Genomic DNA, 25,750 nt, shown 5'->3' on the forward strand with positions numbered 1-25,750 from the left:
TAGCCACTAATAGGATTGCAAATGTTGCTCAACAAATAATTAAACTAGCCCAGACAACATTCCTACCAGGGAGAAATATTATGGAGGGTGCAATTATCCTTCATGAAACGTTAGATGAGTTACACACAAAGAAACAAAATGGTATTATTTTTAAGACCAACTTTAAAAATCTTATGATAAAGCAAACTAGAATTTCTTACAAAAATAGTTAAGACTCAAAGGTTTTGATCCAAACACTACTACAGCCTGCATTTGTGGCAGGTGGTCGAATGTGATTTACGCAGGCAGGCAATCGGTCCTGCATTGTGCTATCCCGATTTGTGTTCTAAATGGCCTCCCCGAGTTCTATGAATTCTGTTACTTCTTTATTATGCCATAGAATTGGAGAGACTTGGTCGACTCACTTATTGTTTAGTAATGCTTTTTGCATGGTGGTTGTTTTCTTTTGGCCTTTTGAAAAAAGTGAAGGTGTTATTCACCTTTTATTTCCTCATAGTTTTTTTTTTTGAGGGGATCGAGAAATACTAAAGTGGGGAACTCCCGTGCGCTTTACATCTGCAAAAAGCTCACGAAAAAAATCAATGGCCACATTGCCACATTGGGCTTATGGCTGGGTTCACATGGGTCGTACTATGCGTGCACGAGTATTCCTGGGCCTCTAGCAGCGGCTTGTTCCTAGGAACGAATGGTACGAGGGAACAGCGGGAGAGCAATTCATTCGTCACTACTTCGTCGGGCCTTTGAAGATCGTCGAGACGTTGATCAACCCAGAACTACACACTATCTCCAAAGGTGTAAACACCAGCGATGGAGCATGGGCACGCATGGCTAAGCCTAATCTTTTTTCAGAGAGGAGATGAGTATACTAAAATACTTTTGAAAAGTAGATAAATTATTGTTTTCATGTTTCCGCTGCAAAGTAGATGTTTATTATCTTCTAATTAAATTTAAACCAACGGAAGAATTTAATTTGAAGAGCAATTAATTTTATTCAGTAAATTATGATATTGTTATTTTTCTGACCAACATTGACAATAGCAATATTATAATTTTATATTCATGAGTTTTTTCATTCATTAATTCTATTTCTGCCCAACGGTGATGTAGAATTAATGTAGAATAATGTTGCATGTTTTAATTTTGACCAACGTTGAATTAAGGCATGCAATTATTATGTCATATTTTTTCACTATCTCTAGCAGTGTTTTTCAGGACTCAACCATATGGCATTTATCTCGCACATACCGTCTCTTGAAAGGGGCAACTATCGTGTATGACGAGAGAAGTATGAATTAGCACTTGCGCTGTCCGAAAATGACCTAGTGTTTACCTCTCCATGTCCTACTGAGCCAGTGGACCCGGTGAGGGAAGAAAATGAAATTGATGCTGATCTTATGTAGAAGTAAGAATGAAATATGATCTCGAACGTAAGAAATGGGACATTTCGAACCATAAGTGCTTGATGGTGGCTAAGTTTACTATTTCAGATGCAATAAAGGGGTCTATCCCAGATTGTGACACTGCCACAGAATATCTCAAGAAAGTGGAGTCAGTTTATTGACTCCTCAAAGGTTTATGCCAGTACCCTGATAAATAAATTATTCAATGAGAAATACTCTGGTGGAGGGATAAGAGAACACATACTAAAGATGAGCAACACGGCTTCCAAGCTAAAGCCAATGGATTTGGGGCTAAGGATGAGTTCCTGATTCATTTGGTTTTTGCTTCCTTGCCTAAAGAATATAAAACTTTTATTATAAATTGCAACATGCAGCCCGATAAATGGGATACTGAGAAGCTCATTGCAATGTGTGTGCAAGAAGAGGAGAGGGTGAAAAGCTCACAGGGTGACTCTGCTAACCTTGTGAAGGACAACAAGAAGAACTTTAACAAGAATACCAAACCTCAAGGGAAAGCCCCTTAGAATGACCACCATCAGAAGAACAACAATGCCCAAGTTGAAAAGGATCAATGCAAATGGTGCAAGAAGCATGGATATTAGATATTGAGAAGCTCATTGCAACGTGTGTGCAAGAAGAGGAGAGGCTAAAAAGCTCATAGGGTGACTCTGCTAACCTTGTGAAGGACAACAAGAAAAACTTTAACAAGAATGCCAAACCTCAAGGAAAAGCACCTCAGAATGACCACCATCAGAAGAACAACAATGCCCAAGTTAAAACAGATCAATGCAAATGGTGCAAGAAGCATGGATATTACCAGAGGGACTGTTTTCTGAAGAGCCTTTTGAAGAGAGGTGATGACTTCATTACATTCATAGATGAGTCCTTATATTTAAGTTATGTAAAATCTACTTGATGGATAGATTCAGGTGCAACTATTTATGTTACAAATTCATTATAGGGATTCCATACGAGGAGGACCCTGCAAAGAGGAGAAAGAAGAATTAAAGTTGCAAATGGAGTTGAAGCTGAAGTTGAAGCCATTGGAGATCTCTCTCTAGAATTAGATGATGGTTTTATACTTCAGCTTTCAGATGTTCTTTATGTACCTTCTTTACGTAGAAACTTGATAAGTGTTTCACGACTAGATGATGATGGATATGATTGCCATTTTGGTAATGGCAAATGTCAGATTGTGTTTAATAATAAGTGTGTTGGTCTTACCTTCCGACAAGACACGCTTTCTGTGTTATCACTTTCTGAGAATGTGAATGCTGTGAGCACTGAGAATGAGAATGCTTCCTCATCTATGAATGCAACAAATAAGTGAAAGAGAATTCATGATGTATCATTGAAATTATGACACTATCATTTAGGCCATATTTCGAGGAGGAAAATAGAGCGATTGATTAAGAAATCAATTCTTCTGCCTTTAGAATTTTCAGATTTAGAACAATGCATTGATTGCATAAAAGAAAAGTATGTTAAGAAAATAAAGAAAGATACCAAACGAAACGTATGAATTTAAGAAATAGTTCACACAGACATCTGTGGTCCTTTTCCTGTGAAGAGTGTGGATGGTTATGATTCATTTATAACATTCATAGATGATTATTCTCGTTTTGGCTATATTTATCCAATTAAAGAAAGATCAGAAGTATTAGATAAAATTAAGATATTTAAGCCTAAAGTAGAAAATCAGCACAACTTAAAGATTAAAGTAGTAAGATCCGACCGTTGGGGAGAGTACTACGATCGAGACACCCCATATGGCTAAGTTCATTGACCTTTTGTAAGGTTCTTACAGGAAAATGGCATAGTTGCCCAGTACTCTACACCGGGCGAGCCTCAATAGAATGGAGTAGCTGAAAGACGCAACCGTACCTTAATCGATAAGTTTATGGATAGAGGCGTTAAAAACCGCCATTCATATTCTTAATCGAGTGCCAAGCAAGTCGATGCCCAAAACACCAAATGAGCTGTGGACAGGAAAGGAACCCTCACTTAACTATTTACGTGTGTGGGGTTGTTCAACTGAGGCTAAAGTCTTTAATCCAAACATAGGGAAGCTAGACTCCAAGACAATCAGTTGCCATTTCATTGGCTATCCAGAAAAGTCAAAAGGTTATCGCTTCTATTGTCCTGACAGACATACAAAGTTTATAGAAATAAGACACGCTGTGTTCTTGGAGGATGGTATGGTCAAGTGGAGCATGGTAGCGTGAGAAATTAATTTTGAAGAGAAGCAGGTATACGTACCCACTTCAATGGTTTAGGAACCATTCTTCACGCTCCCTGTTGTTGCTATACCAACAGTGCATGACACTGTAGTAACAGCACCTATTGTTAGTTCTCCTGTGGCAACAATGAATGAACATGAGGAACCTGTCGTTCAGGATCCCATAGAACCCGTTGTCACACATGAGGAAGAGCAACAACAGCCTCATATAGAACAAGCGCCAACTAACGAGGCCCCTAGAAGGTCTCAAAGAATCAGGAGATCAGTCATTCCTGATGACTACAAAGTCTATGAATGTGAAAAATTTTAAATGGAGGGTGATCCCACCTCATTTGAAGAAGCCATGAGAAGCGATTACTCGTCTAAGTGGCTTGAAGCCATACAAGATGAAATAAGATCAATGAGTGCCAACGATGTTTAGGACTAAGAAACAATTCCTAAAGGAGCCAAGACAGTTAGCTGTAAATGAGTCTACAAAACTAAACATGACTCCAAAGGGAACATAGAAAGATTTAAAGCGTGACTTGTGGTGAAAGGCTTCACACAAAGAGAATGCTTCACGTAAAGACGACGTTCCTAAATAGGGATTTGGAGAAAAATATTTACATGGCACAACCAAAATGTTTTGTTGTAGAAGAAAAAGAACGTATAGGATGCCGCCTGAAGAAATCTATTTACAGATTAAAACAAGCATCAAGACAGTGGTATTTAAAGTTTATAGTACAATAAGAAAGTTTGGGTTTTAGAAAAATATAGAGGACAATTACGCTCATGCAAAGTTCAATAATAGAAAATATATTTTCTTAATCTTGTACGTGGATGGCATCTTACTTGCTAGTAGTGATGTTAATCTACTACTAGAAACGAAGAAGTTCTAGTCCTCGAAGTTTGATACGAAGGATCTTGGTGAAGCTTTGTTCGTTTTAGGAATAGAGATTCACCGAGATAGAGAAAAGGAAGTTTTAGGACTATCACAAAAGACATACTTAGAAAAGGTTTTAAGGAAATACAGTATGCAAAATTGTAAGCCTTCACCTGCTCTCATAGTCAAGGGCAATAGATTTAGAGAATTTCAATGTCCTAGGAACCAATATGAGATCGATCAAATGAAAACGGTTACATATGCTTCAGTTGTCGAAAGTTTATAGTATGCTCAAGTGTGTACACGTCCTGACTTAGCATTTGTTACCGGGTTACTTGGCAGATATCAGAGTAATCTAGGAATAGAACACTGGAGACTAGTAAAGAAAGTTTTGTGTTACTTGCAAGGCACAAAATGTCTTATGCTAACGTACAGAAGATCTGATTCCCTACACATAGAGGGGTATACAGATTCAGATTATGCGGGAGATGATAAAAAATCCACGTCAGGATATATATTCACTCTCGCAGGAGGAGCTATATCATGGAAAAGCTCAAAACAAATCGTCACTACATCGTCTACGATGTATGCCGAGTTTATAGCGTGTTATGAGGCCATAGGGCAGGTGAATTGGTTGAAGAAGTTCATGCTCGGGTTGAAAGTGATAGACGACATACATAAGCCACTCAAGTTATACTATGATAATAATCCAGCAGTATGTTATGCTCACAACAATAAGTCAAGTGGTGCTGCCAAACACATTGACATAAAGTATTATGTTGTGAAAGATAAAGTTCAAGACCATATAATTAGTCTTGAACATATAAGTACAGAAAAGATGCTCGCGGATCCGCTTACAAAAGGCTTGCCACCCAACGTGTTCAGAGAACACTTAGCCGACATGGGTTTAAGGGAAAGCCTATGATTCCTAGATAATAAGGACCTAGATAAGAATATGTTTCAAAACAAAAAGGTGTATTGTAGCTGTTAATCTAATGGCAACTGACCGTGACGATGAGGCACGCTCTATGCCCTGATCTGTGATGGAACAGGAAAAAGATAAAGTAAGTTAAGTTTAAGTCATAAGGTCAGATCAAGGGGGAGAATGTTAGGTTGATCTCTATCAACTTGGCCCAACGGTCAATTGGGCCCTTGATCCGCGTCCCGATCGGGGGTGCCCAACCCTATCTATGGTTGGTGGGCCCCCGTCGCACAGCGCCATAAAAAGGAGATGGGAGCCGGGGCACAAGGCACGAGATTAACCTAAGCCGTCACAAACCCCATCTACATCCTAACCGTAAGCCGATCTAGAGAGGGGGTGCTACTAGCGACGAGAAACAGCCACCGCCGCGTCTTCATCGTCGCCTCTGTGACCACGCCTCCACTACGATGCCCACACCGTCGTCGGACTCCACTGCTGCTCTACGCCTTCACCGCGTCACCGACATCAACGCCATGGCCAGCTCGTCTACCTCCAAGGCGGCCGATGGTTTGCTAACACCACATCCCTCTCTCTCTCTTTCCTCGTACTAGTTCATGTTCTAGGGTTTACTATATCCTAAATACAAGTTTATACCCACTAGATCTACTGCTAGTCGATCTTAAGTTTTATCACCGAGAAAGCATGGTGAGTGCGCTGCACTGCAATGATGCCGGCTCGCTCACGCACCAGCGGTCCAGCCAAACTAACACGTACCTGTACGTAAAAAGGAGGCGGACAGTGGACGAGGGGAGAGGGAAGTGAACAGCCGCCGGCCAACCCACCGTGTCGGAACGCACCACCAACAGCCGGTAAAAGAGCGGGCGGGCTGGGTGCTCCCGGTCCCGGCATCTGCACCGCACGCAATGCACAGATCGTCCGTCGTTCTTCGGCTACGGCTGGTTCACGCACACGAGTGGGTTGGTCGGGCTGGGGCTGGGGAGGACCGATCGAGAGCAGGAATGCAGCATGATGGGCGCGGGTACGTGTTGGCCGGCCGTGCATGCCACCGCGCGGATGGGCCAGCGTGCGCCCTGCGTGGGTGGCTGGTGGCTGACAGGCGCCGGGCGCGGCGAACGAGGTGCAGCGGGGGCAGCCGGGCAATGGAGGCAAACTGGTGCGGCGACGACGGACGGCCGGTGATGGGCTGCTGCCATGTGAGGTGTCTGTGGCGTGGCAATCGAGGTGACGGTTGGTCGCGGATATGGTGCGACGGTTGGCCGCGCTGGCAGGGGGAAGGAGGGCCAGCGGGCCACGCTGAGTACTCGTACGTACGTACGTAGCCTTAGGCCATTTTCGCTTGAACTTATCAGCCAGCTTATAAGTTAGAATCTACAGTATTTTTTTCTCACAACAAAACAGCTTCAGCTGACTTATGTATCAGCCGAACATAGAATGGAGCACTTAACAAGCAGCTTGAGCTCGGATGAAAACATTTGGAAGCGATCTTCTGTACTAACGTGAAAACGATACCCATAAGGCCATAACCCCAGCAGCAACACAGCACGCGTCTTTGATGCATGTAGGCATGTACTATTACTACCAAACATCCTCCGACTCCCAGGAATATTATTCATCAGGACACCAATAACATCCCCCAATTTTGGTGGGGGTGGTCCAGTCAGGTCAGTGCCTGGGCAGCCAGCCCGTCCAAAAAGGCCTCGCCACGTCCCTGTTGCTTGCTGCCTTTTCTTTTCGCCCTCGGGCCGCGTTCGTTGGTGGCCCGTGGTCCGGCCGTGGACCCACTGCGCAGCTAGCACTGGCGCTCGAAGACCGAGAGCAGCCCCCCCAACCCAACTGGCAGAGACAGGCCCCAAACCCATCGCCACCAGTCCAGGATTATTCCGTGCCACGCCCCACGGCCAGACAAACTGTGAAAATTCGCTAGCCTGCCCAGTGCCCACTGTACGTCCGAGGCTGCTCCGGGCTGACAAGTGCTATCTTGCCGTGGCATGTAATGTCTCTGCTATCCTATGCCCCAGCCGTCAGCCAAAGACAGAAACAACATCATCAGTTATCACTTTACTGTTCCAGTAATGTCTCTGCTATCCTATGCCCCAGCCGTCAGCCAAAGACAGAAACAACATCATCAGTTATCACTTGTACTGTTCCACTACTGGTTCTAGTCCTACTGTTCCACGCCCACTTATAGAGAAATGGGTTGTAGTCCTGATTGAGAACTGACTTTAGTCCTAGTTTTCAACCGGATGTCTCTGCTATCCTATGCCCCAGCCGTCCGTTAACCAAAGACAGAAACAACATCATCAGTTATCACTTGTACTGTTCCACTACTGGTTCTACTTCTACTGTTCCACGTCCACTTATAGAGAAATGGGTTGTAGTCCCGGTTGGGAACTGGTTTTAGTCCTAGTTTTCCAACCGGGACTACGAATCCGGGACTAAAGGTCCTGGCCTTTAGTCCCGGGTCACATAACCGGGACTAAAGGTCCATCATCAGGAGAAAAATAAACGAAAATGTAGGGAGACCTCTCTTGCGATGTGTGAGATTCGAATCCAGGACCTCTTTTCTCGCGCATAAACTCCTTACCAATTCAGCTGTACACCACATGTGACAGGGTCTTGGACACTCTCCTTTTGAATTGACCTGTGGGATACCTTTAGTCCCGGGTGGGAGATCTTTAATCCGGGTTGGTGACACCAACCGAGACTAAAAGGTTACCCTTTAGTCCCGGTTTGTATTACCAGCCGGGACTAAAGGTTGAAGGACCTTTAGTCCGGGTTGGTAACACCAACCGGGACTAAAGATGGCCTGCTGCGAAAGCGTGCCAGAACAGGGGCATTTAATCCTTGTTGATAGCTCCAACCGGGACTAATTCTTTATTTATTCCCGGACGCAAAAAATACCAAGATTAAAGTCCAAAATCAAAGCGAATGAAAAATCATTTATCTATTAGTGACCACTTGAACATCGCTTTCAGTTAATCTCATTCTCGCCATCGTTGACCATGATCGACGCCATGTACTGTATGAAGCGGCAGCCCAATCCAAAGGGCACGACGAGCGAGCGAGATGTACGCGCGCCCGAGCTGACTCCGCCTGCAGGTCCGCGTCGTCGCCCGAGCGCGTACTGGAAGTAGCCATCGATCGAACCTCCTCTCTCTCTGTAGACTGTAGTGCAGTCCACACGCTATTGTCCAGCGCCAGCGGTCCGCCGGCCCGGATCAGCGTCAGCGCGGCCGCGGGCCGCCCGTCCTTCTCGCGGCCGCTGGTCTTTGGATGCAATCGACAGCCGACATGCTTGAGCATACCTAAGCTAGCCTAGCGAGCCCAGCCCCGAGCTGTGCGACTCATACCCGCCACCCATAGCATACACACATCGCTCAATTTGCCGTGTGGGTTACTGTGGGTTGCTTGTGATTGACGGCGACGCGCCGGTTACGGTTGGAGGAGATTGCGGCGCGTTTTGTCACCTTGCTGTACGCGTATGTATGCTTAATGGGTCAGTTCGGTCGTTGTCGAGCGTATGATATGGAATCCTAGAAGATCATGTGCTCTGGTATATGGCCCTACCCTAATATAGTCATAGAATGTTCGAACCTTTCTATATCATGACAGTTCATGTACTGCTGCGCGGGCGACACGAAGATGCCGTTATCTCAGCGCATGTCGAGTGTTAAGTATCATACGCCGTATGTACTACTTCGTTCTGCGCTCTTATAGTTAAAAAAAAAGTAACTCCCTCAGTTATAATTATAAGTCGTTCTGGTTTTTCTAGATATACATAGTTTTTACCATGTCTAGACATAATGGCCCCGTTCGTTGGTCTGAAATTTGGCTGAAATTGACTGAAAACATCGTTCCGGCTGAAAAAGAAGTCGAATAAGCCGAATATAGAGTAAGCCGAACAGGGCCATATAGCAAAAAGCAACGTACCTAGAAAATGCTAAACGACTTGTAACTTAGAATGAAAGTAGTAGAAATCTCACTTTACAAGGAGTCAAATAATAAATCCGTAGAAGAATAGTATCAATGTTTGTATCTTTTAACTGGCTTGTTATAAAATTATATTTCATGATTAATCTAATCATATTTATTACGCTTCATAAATATTAATACTATTTCATATAGATTGGGTTAAACTTAAGAAAAATAATGTTTCTATTTTTTTGTAGAAGAACGAGTATACTCCCTTCGTTCCAAAATAAATTAATTCCTAGAATTATTCTAAATTAAACTATCTTAAGTTTGACTAACTTTATAAGAAAAGAGAACAATATCTATGGCACCAAATAAGTATTTTATAAAAACATGTTTCATGATATATATCTAGTGATACTAATTTGGTGTTATAAACAATGGTGCTCTTTTTTATATAAGTTCGATCAAACTTAAAGTAGTTTAAAACTCTAGAAATTGATTTAATTTATGACGGCTAATAAGAAAATAGTAATGCTACCTAGTTAACTCTAAAAAACCTACTAAACATCTAGAGTTTTAGTGGTATGATGTGTCCACAGAGTGCAGTGGGTGCAATGGTTTCCTTCGTTTTGTCCCTGTCAGAAGTCAGAAGTCAGGATATTATGATGCTCAATGCCTGGTTCGCATGATCATGCGTGCCTGAGGTACTGTAGTGAATGTCCAGCTCGAACGATGCCTCGATGTAGCATCACGTACTGCGCCAATTTTATCTTGTCTGGCTATGCCAGGACAGGGTTACATAAGTCAGAAACTTTGCTACGCGCAAATCTGATTTTGCGCTACGTTACTCAGGCCCTGACACCGGTAGAGAAACGAGCACTACTTCCGGTTCTCAACCCCCTTCAGTCCTGATTTTCCAACCGGGAGCACGAATCCGGGATTAAAGGACCCTCCTTTAGTCTCGGTTTCTCGTCCGGGACTAAGCCCCGGTTGGTATTATCAACCGGGACTAAAGATTTTCTTTTTTTCTTTTCTTTTGTTTCTATTTTTGTTTCTTTTTTTTCTATTTTCAATTGATGATTCGTTCGCATTCTACGCTGCTAGCGGGACTTTCAATTTTTTTTCTTTTTTTTGTTTCTATTTTCAATTGATGATTCGTTTTGGCTTTCGAATATGCATTCTACGCTGCTAGAATATACGTATTCTACACGTTTATAATGTTTAGTCAAGGATGTAGCGGTACGATCTTATAGAAGAGATCCTGTTCAAGTAAGATCGTGGTGCATGGCTCCAGAGCTGAGCTTTTAAGTTAGCTTTCACTCTTCTGAGCAAGCGAGGTGGTGCTAATAGGTGGGACTGGCCAGCAATTCCAGCATATTGCGTACTAGGCCGCTCCATTCTGGTATATGCTCTCTCCTATGTGTGGGCTTCAGGTCGAGCCGGCCCATTGAGGCTCCTGTAAACGCCTGGGACTAAAAGACCTTTAGTCCCGGCTGATAATACCAGCCGGGACTAAAGGTATACCTTTAGTCCCGGTTCGTAATACCAGCTGGGACTAATTGATTTGGTCGTGTTCAGTTGCATCGGACCCATGCATGTTGCATGTGTCTGCAGATAGAGCAGCCGTGAATGCGTCTGACGACAGTCTGAGGCTATAGCTGAGCCCCCACCGGCACAGCAGCCGAACGAACAGACTTGTGGTCACAAACACAAACAACAGCCACAATAACTAGGCTAGGCTACCATGCTAACGTGCACCCTGTCAGTGTCAGCTCAAAAGACTGCCTGTTATAGTTTCAAGCTTTAGTCCCGGTTGGGGACTAATGGTGCCTTTCTAATCATTCAAATCCACAGATAATGTATATTTGTATGTAGGTATCTCTGAAGTTTCCTCCCTCGACGGCCAAGCACACAAGTACGTCTCGATCGCCATCATGCATGCGTCGTCACTCTTCGTTTCTTCTTGCTACTTCCTAGTACAAGTAAAGCACGGCAACAAATGCAAGCAGGGGACAACACCCTGTCAGTGTCAGCTCAAAAGACTGCCTGTTACAGTTTCAAGCTTTAGTCCTGGTTGTAGACAGCAACCGGGACTAAAGGTCTCTTTCTAGTCCCAGACGGAGCCTCCAGCCGGGAGTAGACTTTTACTCCCGGTTGGAGGGACCAACCGGGAGTAAAAGTTAACATTTAGTCCCGGTTGCTCCCGGTTGGTAGCTCCAACCGGGACTAAAGGTCCCCTGCAGCAAAAGTCTGCCGCAGTAGCCGTTGGGCAGGGACCTTTAGTCCCGGTTGGACCTACAAACCGGGACTAAAGGTCTCTCTAGTCCCGGGCGCGAAATATATCGGGACTAAAGCCAAATTTCGAGCTGGATCAAAGGTTGTTTCTCTACTAGTGTGATTGGATCACTGAGTTTAGTCCTGCACCATCTAAACTGTAAAGTGTAAAATAAAAGCTGAACTAACTTTCAGTTCAGTCCACAATAAGTTGTAATCCCTAATCCAAAACATATAAAAGTACGGGACTAAACTTTAATTATCTAATTTTAGTTGGACTAACAATTAGTTTTGACGATCCAAATAATTCCTTATCTTGGGAAGGAGTTGGCCATTTGTATAGGTCTAATTGGTTACTTATATTATTAGTCTTAGCCTGCATTAGATTTTATGCAGCATAATCTAAGCCAACATAAATGTATGTAATATCTCGATGTTTGGTCTCCGCACAAACTGTATTTGTTAAAATTGTGTTTGGTTGTTTACATTTTGTTGCATGTAGTCATCTCTATGTTCTAGTTGAGATCTTATGTTTCTAGTAGAGGTATGAAGAGTGAGAATATTTCATTCTTGTGTGCTAATCGACTTGTGCAAGTTTGCACAGTCTAATATAATCAAATCTAACGTACTAGCTAATGCAACATTAGGCCCGCTTTGAGCATTGTGCAAGCCTATATACGAGCCTATGTAGGCGATCAAACACAAGCAAAAACTACACTGCACAAGCCTATATAGTGTTTTAGACCGTCAGCAAGACTTCAATTTTGACGGGTTAATCGTCGATCATGTATGCTACTACCTCTATCTCGAAATGATATAACTCTAGTGGCAAAGTATCCTAGATTTACCCAAGTTTATACAAACAAGTACAAATATTTATAGTATCAAATATATGTATCATTAGGTTCAACATGATCTATATTTTTATAATCTACTCCCTCCATTCTAGATTATAAGACGTTTTGGTTTTTTTAGATACATAGTTTTTGTTATACACTTAGATATACACTATATTTAGATACATAATAAAACAATGTATCTAGAAATGCCAAAACATCTTATAATTTGGAATGGGAGTAACTATTGGAGTAACAAATATTGATTTTCTTAATAACTTAGGATGCACTTAAAATTATTTTGACTACGAATACATCTAAAGTTGCATCATTTTTAAGTAAAGAGTATATATATTCAAATACATTGAAGACGAGTTCACATTACTCTTTATATGATCCTATCTGCAGTATACTATTTGATTTGATGGCTACTGCCAATACGGGGCAAGTGCAACACCATGCGCCTTTTTCTTTTGAAAAGAACAACATTATATCTAGAATATAGGGCACTAGTTAATGATTACATGCTTAGGCAAATGGATTGTGTATCCGAGTGGACCATACAAATCCATGGCACAATACATGGCACTATTTACTTTCAATAATAGTGAACTAAAGGCATAAAACCTCTTCCCTAATGTGATCTGGATCCGGTTTTAATTTGAGTCTAGACAGGTGTAGCCTCTGCTATCAGTCCTCTACTGTTAGTTTTATGCAACGTACTCTGAGCATCCATGGAGTTAAAAGGAAACATAGCAACGACGATGCCGACGACGGCTAGAGATCTTAAATCCATTCTACGATTGGATTTATTGAGTTATATTGTGTCTAATTATGATTTTGACTCAATGTATGCAATATTGCTTTATACTAGTACTTATATGCATATAAAATCCAGTGAGTAGCTTATCATTATATGGACAAAATTAAAACCTACACCCTCCTTCCAAAAAAAGAATGCAATTCTTGCATAGTACAAAGTAAAAACATTATGAATTTGACCACATTTATATATAAAAAGTATTAATTATGATACTAAAAATATCATTAGATTCTTCATTAAAAAGGGGACACAAATATTAGTATTAGTATACTCTTTTATAAAATTAATCAAACTTTAGATCTTTTAACTAAGAACAGAATTAAAATTGCATCCTTTTCAGGACGGAAGTAGTACATGCCAATTTTTTTACCAGGTCTTCTTCACTTCTTTTCACAAAGTGGTTTGGCTTGAGAAATGTGGGAGTTGATTTACAAAAGTGACACTTCAGTATGTAGTGTCATTGACCTAGGCAGAGTATATCCTGGAGAGCTAGGGATGGGGGGGGGCAATATTATGACACTTCAGTATGTAGTCTTGCTATAGGCATTGGCCTCCCTCTAGAGCTTTAATCAGCTAGCCCAGTTTACTTAGTGCTTCAAATCTCTATCACCAATTCATATTTGCAAAAAATACCTTTGCTAATTAGTAACAGTACTATTACTAGGCGTTAGACCTCACGATTTGTGCTAGAGAAAAAAGATTAATCCTAGAAATTCTCAAAAATAGAAAAGTATCCGGCCATCAATTCGATAGAGTATAATCATCATATTACCATTACTAATTAGGTGTCCCTAACTGTGCGTCCATGTTAATCTTCACAAGGAAGACATGTAAAAGGGATCTAGAACCTATAGTTTATTTTTAATAAAAATGTAAAAGGGATTTTGAATAAAAGATAAAATATATATGAGCAATAGAGTCTGAACTTAACACTTGGATAAAAATATTGCCACAGCTAATAAGATTAAAAGTTGAATACTAATATGTAGATCCATGATGTCACGAAATAGATGCAACAAGAACTAATATAACTTAAACTAAGACTTCAAGTAATAAATATATATTAAAACAGACAGGGGTACGATACAATGGATGAAAATACATATAAAGTATACGGTAAATTTATCATAACCAAATAAAGACTATGACCATGTTCGTTTGTCTTATAAGCCGTACTATTTCAGCGAATGAACAGTATTTTCTCTCACAACAAATCAGCGAACAGTACTTTCAGCCATGACTTTTCAGCAAAGTGAACATGGCCTAAAAGATATCTAAGTGGGGCAAAGATAATCAATTTTTATTAGTTGTAAGTATTAAATTTATCTACAACATTGAAACTGGTAGCCTTTGGGCTGATTTTGGATGGTTTTGGATGATTGAATAGTATTCTGTGAGAGGGAATAAGCTAAAACAAGCAGGAACAAGCCAGGACATGACCAGCCGAACGCCTGAATATCTAAAATATAAGTTTCTAAGACGTACCGGAGCGCTAGGTTAGTTGAAGGAGTACATCAGTTAATGTCACCAGAAAGATCCCACCCATTGTTCCTGTTGCAACTATAGCTAGCTAGTGCACGCTTGCTGGAAAAGAAGATTTGCATCGTCCTCTGTCTGATCCTTTCCCTCTTGCCTTACCAACCAACTAGCAAGATGATGGTGGAATGGTTAGGGTATGCGGAGGACAATCATGAAGTCGCAGGCATATATCACCTCAAAAGCAGCGGGGAAGGAAGGGAACCCTAGAAATATTCTCTTGGTAGCCTCTCGGTCGTAGCCTCGTAGGTGGCCAAACATATCCTTGGACGGATTTGGAGCAAGAAACTTTGGTGGTCCAGCTCTCATGTAGACCGGGGAATAGAGAGATGAAGAACAATAATTATTGGCCCTGTTCGCGTGAGCTTGTTTGACTTATAAGTCATATTTTTTCAGTCAATGAATAATATTTTTCTCTCATATTAAATTAGCTAACAGTACTTTCAACCATGGTTTATCAGCCAAATAAGCTCAAACGAACATGGCGCTTATTCTTCTGGCAAACTTTATGAATCATATCGCCACGTGTAATATGTACTGTAGTAGGTTTTCGGTTGGGCCTTGTTTAGATTAGGGTTAGGAATCCGTATTTGGCACTGTAGCACATTCGTTTGTATTTGACAATTATTGTCCACTCATGGCCTAACTAGGCTCAAAAGATTCGTCTCGTAATTTACAATCAAACTGTGTAATTAGTTATTTTTTTATCTACATTTAATACTCCATGCATGTGTCCAAAGATTTGATGTGATGGAGAGAGAGTGAAAAAACTTGCAATCTAAACAAGGCCTTGGTCTAGTTTTTGCTGACATGCTGGATGGGTTATGGGTCATACTACAGTAGTATATAGCAAAACACGATGGTTGCTAACTGCTAACCGATGCTAACATGTAGTACAGTACTAAGCTTAAATCTGTGTTTAAACTCGCTTAATTCCACTTTGGAACTGGAGAAAACCCTCTTTTCATCTTAAACAAAAGGAAGAACATATGCGTATGGGTATATGTTTTGTAGGATCGAGGGCAGTTACCACGCACTTCGTTTAAGCGGTTAATCAGTACCTACTATATCGATTTGTAGGAATGCGCATTCACTACGAGCTTCTTCTAAAGCCGTCGTCATCTTAGTCAAGATTCCTACAAATACGTGGGGTTTGCATTGCCACAATGGGAATTTTTTTGAGGTAGTGGATGCAATGTGCTCTTGTAGACTTGTAGTCTTGTCCTATAGACAACATGCAGCCATTTTGTGTAGGAAATGATGCTATTGTGAGTGCCATGTACTTGTCCTAGCTAGACACGATATACTTTGTGAGACGGATGGAGTATCTATTTAACCGCATATATATACTCCATCCATCTTAAAATAAGTGTCGTTCTCGTTTTTAGAGGAGTCCATCACTTTTAATTTTGACCAAATATATACAAGAAAATATTAATATTTACAGTATATAATTAGTATTATTAGATAGATCATTGAATATATTTTCATAATAAGTTTATTTCTAGATATAAATATTGCTAATATTTTTTTTATAAATTTATTCAAACTTAAGAAAGTTTGATTGACACGAATACTGTAGCAACACTTATTTTAAGATAGAGTGATTTATATCCTTTCATGTTTAGTCATCAAAAACTGAAACAATGGTACATGAGTCATGACGATGACAATCAAGAGCATGTAAATCTCCATATATGTCTGAAAATTCTAGGAGGGACAAAATTAAATGGCGAAATAATCACTCATGCAAAATAGAACATGTTCTTGTTTCAGTTACTTTTATCTAATCCGTCATTCCATTGTATAGATGAGACAAGACATTATGCTTGTATATTCGCTTGCTGTTGAGCTTGACTAGTGTCTAATTAACTGTCTGTCAGTTCATATTTTGCAGGCTTTACCACATTACTTAATTATTATGGAGCCGATACAAACCTGCTTCCCACATGTTGATCTCAGGTACGCGTCATGGTGCAGTACTGGACATTAATTTTGGTCTCTATGGCTAGCACTAACCACTGGTTGATGCCAACTTAATCCGTATTATACCTTGCATAATCCACAGCAGATCTCTTTGAGTGTGGGCGACGAAAATGACGCCGGCCGGTGGTCACGACTAATTGCAGCTACGTGCTTAGACACAGGTAAATTAAATAACCAAATACCATTGAAAATTTGGAATTATAAACCGCATACAATTTAAAAGATGGATATAGGACTATCGATCTGGATCTTGGCAGAAAAAGTTCAGAGAGACACAAGGTGGACTGTCGAAATCAACTCAATGTTCTTTTGGAAAAGTAGCCGACTACCGGCAGTAGGGTGTAAATAAGCACATACTACTACTAATAACCCTATAGTACATCAGTGACCTGTTCTTTTCAGAGAGAGAGAAAAAAAACACTTCCCCATTTTAATCATCATGGCTACGTTATGCATCGTCCAATTAAGCTCCGTCCGTTGTACTAGTAGTATTTTGCTCACGTGCCTGGAAAACACTAGCGATTTCCTTTGTAACCACAGTTTTGCCAGGAGTCCAGGAGCAGTCTCACGATCTCGATCAGTCGTGGCCGGCCGAACCGAAACGCCCTGGCCGGCACGGCGGCAGTGGCACCGTCCTGCTCCATTCGCTGGCTGGCGATTTCCCCCAAAAACACGGGAAAACGACCAGACCTACCCGCCCGCTCCCTATCCTCAGTCCTCCGATCGAGCGCCCGAGCCCCGCGGGATCCTGTGTGTGACTCTGCCCCACGCCTCCACTAGCTGCCAGATGCGGAGCGCCTCCTGCCCTACCGGTCTCCCACGTCCCACCTCGCCTCGGCTCGTCCAGCCCATCGCTCCCGCTTATTTATCGCGCCGCGCGCTCCGCGCTTAAACCCTTGCACTCCCCGCAGATTACTATACTAGCCGCTTGCTTCGAGACGACCGGCGGTGTAGCTTGCTGCTTACCTCGATGGCGGGAGCGCTGGGAGCGCTGTGCCGCGCCGGGGGCTGGTCCTACGGCGCGATCTGGCGCCCCGACCGTCGCGACCCACGGTGAGTAACAGTAGATCTGCACTGCACTTCTGTTAAGCGCATGGCTACGAATACAGAACATTCACGGTACCGCAATCTAGAGTGCTTCGTCAGTTTTTTTTTTAGGGGGGGGGGGGGGGGGGGGGGGGGGGCGGCTGTGTTTTAGTCTTTTAGACCTCTTTTGTCGGTGGATTACTGGTTGTTACGGAGAAGGGGCGAGGGAGACAGAAGGATACTCTGTGGCCAGTTTCGTTTTGTTTGGAACTGTTGCAGCATTTGTGTGTGTTGCTAGCTCTTTGGTTCCACAAGTTGTTTGGTGATACTTTTGTGTTGTAATAATGCTACTAATGTTTTTTCTGTTTTTCTCTATGTTTGTCCAAATAACGAGTGCCCAAACTTGTGACTAACGACACAGCCTGCGAAGTGCGCATTGGGATCTCAAGCCTGCACACTGCAGTTTCGTTTTGTAGAACGGATCCGTTTTTCAGTTTCCTTCAAGGGATGGAACAAGGGAAAGCTATCTGAACTCCACTGCTTCTGTGCTCGTTCTTGCTTTGGTTAGCAGAGAGCATACGCGTATCTTCCTCCCTTATCGATACGTCTACCTGTCATCCTCAAACCTACCTCCTTGTTGAAGCGCTTACAGCTATGCGCGCTGAATACAAGTCCTCTGGGCTGTAAACGGTTTCTCTTTTCCTTTCCCCCATTTCCTACACAAGGACACTGAACTCCATTAAAAATAATGACAGAAAGATTGTCTCCTCTTTTGTATATACGGAGTATATCTGTTTCTTTTTTGGCACATCGGTAAAAGTTGTCCATGGTCAATCACTTTCTTCCTTTTTTTTTCTCTCGTTTATTGTCATGTTTATCTGCGCAGTACTAGTTGTTTACTGATGCTTGGTTTGGCATATTAGGTTGCTTACTGTAGGAGAATGCCACTGTGAAGATGAAGCAAGAAAAGTGGTTGAGAAGATGGTCAATCAGGTCCATGTCGTCGGAGAAGGGTATGGCAATTATTTTTTCATGCTTGATTCGATTGATCTTTTGCGAGTCTTCTTGGTTGATATATCTTGGTGCCTCCAAGTTTATATGCTTTTTTAAGCATAATTTGAATAGTACAAGCCCAGTTTTATTTGGACATTTTTTTTTCCTGTTGCATCATTCAGGGCAATTATTTTGTCTAGATTTTTTTTTGAATGATATTTCAATGTTCTCTGCTCTATTGAGGATGTACTTCCAAAGTTCCAACTGCATATTGATAATGTCACACCTTTTTATTGCAGCCTCATAGGAAGGGCTCTAATAAGTGGGGAGTACCAATGGATTTCTGGTGACATCCCCTTCAGTTTGTCTCAGATAAGCGATGCAGATAACCTAGGTTTATGTCAGGTGCATATTTCCTTTCATGTTCTACCTTGGTTAGGTCCTCTCCAGACTGCAGTTTTTACTAGTTTATATTATTATAACTAATACCCCCACATGCGGGAACTCTAAAAAGCATGTGGAAAAACAAAAGGAAATATTACGGATAAGCAGAAAAGATAACCATTTTCCTTGAAGATTTTGTATGTTGAAAACGCCTTGACACCACAAACATGGTTGTTGAGCAAATGAACACTTAGGTTGTTAAAATAAACCGCCATGCATCAAGTTTGTCTACATTTTGTTTGGCTAATTTGTTGCAGAAAGTAAGAAGTTTCCTTGTTTTAACAGAGGACGGTTACCTTCTTGTAGGGTTATACTTGGTGGCAACATCAGTTCCTAAGCGGAATAAAGGTTTTTGCTCTATTTCTTTTACCTTGTAAACATAAACAGCAGAAACCAGTTCATTACTTAAAAATATTACAAAACTATTGACCAATTACTGAAAAGTACACATCTTCTACAGACTATTGCAGTAGTACCTATGCCTGCGTTTGGTGTGGCACAGTTCGGTTCCATGCAAAAGGTTAGCATTCTAGTTTTTGAAAGCAACTTTCACATGATTCTAGCAGAAAAGACTACCCATGATCATGGTGTCTTCATTTTGGTTGTTACAAGAACAATTTTGTACTAGTTTCCCTTAAGATGCTATCTTTAGATTCATAGCAGATCTCGAGAAATTGCACTTTGAATCATGATTTCACAATGAATAATCAAAATTTCTGAAAATGCACATGATGAGAAAATGTTGTCTTGCCTGCAGTCTGCACTAGGAAATAAAGAAACTGTGCGATCATAATGTGCATACATTCTCATGATTACTCAAAAAAAATTATAATGTGCGATCATATCTGCAGTCTGAACAAATTTTTTTTTTTACTAGGGAATCATAATGTGCATACATTCTCATAATTACTCAAAATTTCACATTTACAGGTTTCTGAAAGCTTAGAGTTTCTGGATCAAGTTAAAGGTGCAACATTTCTGATGGAAAGTCTTTCATGGCCTCCTTCATCCAAAGATGCTCAGAAAGATGCTTTCATGTACAATCCACAATTTCAACTCGATTCTCCAAGCACTACAGAGGGTCTTGTACGTATTAAGGCTGGACCAGAAAACTCAAGGCTGGAGAACACAATATCCGTAGATTCTCTGAAGAACTTTGCAATTACTTCAACTAATCACTCTCTGCATTGCTTTAATGGTTACACATCCAATAAAAGTTTCAGTGGTCTGAATCCTCACATAGTGGCCATGCCAGTGAACTCCAAGTCAATAAGTACTCTTAAAGTATTTCAAAGTGACAGCAATTTGCGGCACAATAATATTCCAGGAAGTGCTCAACAATTCAAATCTGCTAAACAGCCTGGTTCTAGTTGGGCAAGTGGAGCTACAAGTTTTTCAAATTTTACCAATCTTCAAAGAATAGAGCACGGGCTGTCATGCACACCTAACAAGCTACGATATTGCCTTCAAAGTGAAAAATCATCAAGCTTCCTGGATTCGCACTCATCAATAGTTTCTACAGATGCTGAGCAGAAATCCACTTTGTTTGACAATGACGCTCCATTTGTTCAGAGTGATGTGATCCAAGAGGTTGGTCCTGCTGGATCTACTCGTGCTTGTGAGCTCCATGAATTGCCAAACGAAATATGGGGAGAAACCACCACAGGGGCAATGAAACCAGTCATAAAAGGAGTCAATAAAAATAATGGCTTTCTTGAAAGTACAGCATTTGATCCAGTCATGAATGGGTGGGATGACACTGCCCTACTAGCAGGAAACACTTCACATCTGAGTGCTACTGCCATGAACTCTGTTTCAGGACAGGCAAGTAGTGATCCATTATCAGTTGAAGAGAGAGGGTTGTTTTCAGAATCTTTCTTTGAGGAGCTGCTTGGCTTTGACTGCAATGTTGGCCCAGTTATGGATAGCACTGAACCGTTAGCTGGTTTTGTCTCAGGCTGTCATTTGCCAAGGTACAACCTTCAAGATTCATTTTCAGTGTGCAAGGCACAAGTACCACCATTGATACTCCCTTCCAGTAGCTGTACATCCGAAAATGTTCCGATTGGATCATCAAAAGAAACCCCAATGTCACTACAGAATTTATCTATGGATGATTGTGGCAGTTTGAACACTGCAAATTCCAAGGTCAGCCAGGTAAAGAAGCCTGAAGGAGAGAAGGTTGTTAAGAAAAGAGCTAGGCCAGGTGAAAGTACAAGGCCAAGACCAAAGGACCGGCAGCAGATACAAGAGCGCGTAAAGGAATTACGTGAGATAGTCCCAAATAGTGCAAAGGTAAGAATTGACCACAATATCTTTCTCTGTGTTTAAGCTGGTGGTTTCTGGCTGAGTTTTTATATTTTCTTCTGCACAACAGTGTAGCATTGATGCTTTGTTGGATCGAACAATCAAGCATATGCTCTTTCTACAAAGTGTGACAAAGTATGCAGAAAAGATTAAGCAAGCCGATGAACCAAAGGTACGTCACGCTGGCAAATGCATATAATCAAACCTTGTACAACCGAAACTCTACCTTAGTATTCCTTGTGCTGACATTTGTATTCATATAGATGATAAGCAAGGATAGTTGTGCTGTCTTGAATGATAACTCAAATGGTGTTGTGTTGAAAGATGATCCAAGTGGTGGATGCAATGGAGGTGCAACATGGGCCTATGAGGTTGCAGGGCAGACTATGGTTTGTCCAATAATTGTCGAGGATCTTGCACCGCCTGGTCAGATGCTTGTTGAGGTATGGTTCCCAAATCATGGGTGATTACCTACTGCTGTTTTCGCACATTGCAGAAGTTTGAAGTGATATATTTGCTATTTAGCAGATGCTTTGTGAGGAACGCGGATTTTTTCTAGAGATAGCTGACACCATACGTGGATTTGGACTTACAATCTTGAAGGGACTGATGGAACTTCGTGATGGAAAGATAATGGCTCGATTTCTTGTTGAGGTAAAGAAACTCTTATTTTAGGATGTTTTTTTGTTTTATGGTGCGCTTCTCGGATGACAGTCTTGTGTGTTGGTGGTTTTATAGGCAAACAAGAACGTGACGAGAATGGATATATTTTTATCGCTTGTTCAGTTACTGCAGCAGAACAGCCTCAATCGATCTTCGGATCAGCTAACTAAGGTCATGAACAATGGCATTCCATCGTTTGCGGAGCACCAACAACCTCCTGTATCAATTCCGGTTGGCCTTGCTGGAAGATAGCAATTGCCACAAACAATTCTTGTAGACCATATTTCAACAAATGTTAATGGATAAAGCTTGGAGCTCTGACTAGTGCTTGGTGATGGCCTTCAAGTGTTGATAGAAGTGACAACTGTTAAGGATGTAGCGAACGCACATTGCGGTGTCTGAAGAAAATTCAGTTAGAGGATGTACAGATTCTCATGTAACGGGTTTAGGAACATTGATGTTCTCGCTTGTAATTTGGACACTGGTGTGAGGTTGCTTATGTTGTTTAGTTGGTGTGTAGTCACTAGCAAAATCGCCTGTGTTGATACAGTAAATAACATTTGAAGATTATCACATGTCTGTGTTCTTTATGGGCCTGATTGGTTGCTCGCACTGACTTTGCAGAGCATATATATAGACAATATGCAGCATACCATTATCCTGCGTTAGACAATGCAATTTGCTGTTGTTTGTTTCGACTAGATCTGGAGTTGTATACTACTATGCGCGTGATTGGTTCCCTGCATAGCTGGTTAGCGTAGTTAGGGGAGCGCAAACGTGTTTGTTTGGTTGGCTGCATTAGCCATGTTCAAGTAACCCCCCTGTATACCTCACCCCCTTTAAACTTATGTGCTCTTAGGTAACACCGAAGCCCATGGAGTTAATTTCACCACCTTCTCACCGGTCACCTTTCCACTCCCTGATGAGGACATGTCATCGGTTACTTAAATTACACATTAGCAAGTGTATGAAGGGATAATTATGCTTAGCCATGCAAAACTACTCTAAAAAGAGGTAAACTCACTCGTAGCTGAAATTAACTTCAATATACATGAGAATATTATACTACCTAAGTGCTCTACTTTGGTTGTACTTAGGTATACACATAAAGATGAGGATGCTTCTCTACGTGGTGACGAACTACAATCAACTTGCAAAATTCAAGAAGCATAGAGGGAGAAGACTTCCTCCAGGTTGGGCCGCCACTTCTTCCTCCAATCACATCAGCCCAAGCCCAACTCCCCGCCACTCTTTCTTTGTAAATTGGACTTTTCCAAAAGAAAAATGGCTCAATTCACTAAATGTGCTCGACGTATCTCTCCCAGTTGATCGGCGGTGTACAAAAGCAACCCCACTCTGTCTCTAGGCTACCTAATAAACCCTAGAACCCTTTTCCCTTCGTGGGGAAAACACTCTGACTTGTCGTCCTCTTCCCGGCTGCGGCCGCCATCACTATGGCTGCGGCCGCCCTCCGCCCGAGACTTTCCGTCGCTGGCCACTTCCTCACCGATTTCCTCGTAGATCTCACTTCGAGATCGGTCTCCGGCAGTGGGATTCTTTCCAAACCTTCATAGATCCCGGACGTCATCCGCAGCGCCCGTACCCCATTCCTAACTACATATTCGTGCGCTCCATCGCAGGCGACGTGTACAAGAGCACTTGCCGGTGTCGAGACGCTAATTCCCCTTACCTCCTCAGACCCTAACCTACCACCCTCCTCCCGCGTGACCGTGGATGCACCTCACCGTGGTGGAGATGGCAGCAGTTGCGCGCAGTCTGCGCCGTGCTTCAGCAGTCAGCTCTTCGCCACGATTTTGCGGTCCTATCCAGCATCATGGTGACAAAGGGAATTCGCCAGAAACAGTTCTTGGCCCAACTCTCCAGCTACTTCATGGTGTGGCACAACAAGGGGATTCTCTAGCTCATGCAGTTCTTGGCCCTCATCTCCAGATGCTTCATGGTGCAGCATATCAAGGAGATTCAGCACAGCAAGGGGTTTCTCTACCTCAAGTCCCCCCTACGGTGCAACATCAGTCCTCGGCCCCCTCCAGTTACTCAAGTCTGCTTCGACAATGAAGCTGATGTTTCAAAAGAGGTGTGAGTGAGTGCAAAAAAATTCTGGAGGACATGTCAGTTCTGCGTTGTGCCGATACTAACTGGTTGAACCAGCAGTTAAGTGGCCCGGAGTTACATGTATCGTTTCACTACTGCTGGGTCTAATCTAGGCGACTCTCTTAACAAGATTTGCCTAGGAAACAGCAACCGTGACTACTCTATCAAGAAATATCTTACACTAAATAACCTTCTTAGGCTTTATGCGTTTCGTTTGAAGGATTTGGATCCGTCTGATGTTGATCCTGATGAAAGTAGCAATTACAAAAAATAAGAATTACAAAGCTGCTAGTGCTGCCTTTTTTTACCTTCTGAAGGAATCAGAACTAGACCACGTGGTAGAAATCCTTTCTCCAGCTGTGAAGGACCTATTCAATAAATGGGATAAGCCAACTGACCAGGGCCTGTTTGCGTGCCTTTAAACCTGACTTGATCCGTTTTTTTTTCATCCGGAACAGTGTTTTTCTCTCACAAATTCCTCCAAATTCATCCGAATTCCTCCTGAATTGACCACCCCACCTTACTCAGTTATCAGGGAAAGGCTGCATTCTATCAGTGGTTGCACCTTAGGCTTAACAAACCAAGCAGGTTGATGAGCTGGACTTCAGCAAAGGTGGTCCTGAGGGCGTTTTCAGATGATGCAAGCTTAAACGTCTTTGAAAAACATCAACAACAAACCCTTCTTACTACATATTCATGAGAACAAGATGGTGGCGAAAAGCTTTGTTGTTCCAATGCTCTATCCTGACCCTACAGCCGCTTCTTCATAGTCAAGTAACAACAAGTCCGCTGTTGTTCCAACGCTCCAGCCTAAACCTGCAGTAGATCTGACTGAGGAAACGGAAGACGTGATGAAAGCTCTAGTTTGGTTTTGGTGAATTAATGAAACCCTAAGTGCTAACATAGTTTATCAAAGTGATCATAAGATAGGTAGCACATTCCAAGTGGTGAAGCAAATGAAGATCATGACATGATGATAGTGATGCCATGGTGATGATCAAGTGCTTGACTTGAAAAGAAGAAAGAGAAAAACAAAATGATCAAGGCAAATGTATAAGTGGTAGGAGACATTTCGTTTCGGTGATCAAGACACTTAGCAAGTGTGATCACATTTAGGTTCGATAGCCGTACTATTAAGAGGGGTGAAACTCGTATCAAAATACGGTTATCAAAGTGCCACTAGATGCTCTAACTCATTGCATATGCATTTAGGATCTAGTGGAGTGTTAACACCCTTGAAAATGTTTGTGAAAATATGCTAACACACATGCACAAAGGTGATACACATTGTGTTTAGCACTTGAGAGCAAGGGTTCAAAACTGAGTACGGACAGTCCGACGGTGCCACCGGCGCCCTGTACAGAAAAGATAGGGTTTCACAGAGTGCACTG

The 25,750-nt window shown here is 42.0% G+C and overlaps 1 protein-coding gene across 6 annotated transcripts; it reads left to right on the plus strand.

Annotated features, from left to right (window-relative positions):
- The first annotated feature begins 17,393 nt into the window (after nt 1-17,393).
- LOC136464102 (transcription factor bHLH157-like) lies at nt 17,394-22,905 on the plus strand. 6 transcript variants are annotated; one of them, XM_066463059.1, is made up of 10 exons: nt 17,394-17,867; nt 18,764-18,853; nt 19,133-19,238; nt 19,584-19,625; nt 19,738-19,797; nt 20,208-21,572; nt 21,655-21,756; nt 21,848-22,027; nt 22,110-22,238; nt 22,323-22,905. In XM_066463059.1, the coding sequence occupies exons 1-10, from the start codon at nt 17,785-17,787 to the stop codon at nt 22,497-22,499; spliced, it is 2,334 nt and encodes a 777-aa protein (XP_066319156.1). In that variant the 5' UTR covers nt 17,394-17,784; the 3' UTR covers nt 22,500-22,905. The 6 variants fall into 6 exon arrangements, with proteins under 6 accessions (XP_066319156.1, XP_066319157.1, XP_066319161.1 ...); XM_066463060.1 differs by having other exon boundaries at nt 22,113-22,238; nt 22,323-22,904; XM_066463062.1 differs by lacking the exon at nt 17,394-17,867 and adding an exon at nt 18,018-18,440 and having other exon boundaries at nt 18,763-18,853.
- The last annotated feature ends 2,845 nt before the right edge of the window (nt 22,906-25,750 follow it).

The sequence above is a fragment of the Miscanthus floridulus genome, chromosome 7 (assembly GCF_019320115.1).
Source record: "Miscanthus floridulus cultivar M001 chromosome 7, ASM1932011v1, whole genome shotgun sequence".
NCBI lineage: Eukaryota > Viridiplantae > Streptophyta > Magnoliopsida > Poales > Poaceae > Miscanthus > Miscanthus floridulus.

Bases quoted from the DNA above. Each gene is read 5' to 3' on its own strand.
- LOC136464102 (XM_066463059.1), top strand. From the start codon at position 17,785: ATGGCGGGAGCGCTGGGAGCGCTGTGCCGCGCCGGGGGCTGGTCCTAC. The intron at 18,854-19,132 runs GTATGGCAATTA...TTTTTATTGCAG, and splicing joins GTCCATGTCGTCGGAGAAGG to CCTCATAGGAAGGGCTCTAA. The intron at 19,798-20,207 runs GTTAGCATTCTA...TCACATTTACAG, and splicing joins AGTTCGGTTCCATGCAAAAG to GTTTCTGAAAGCTTAGAGTT.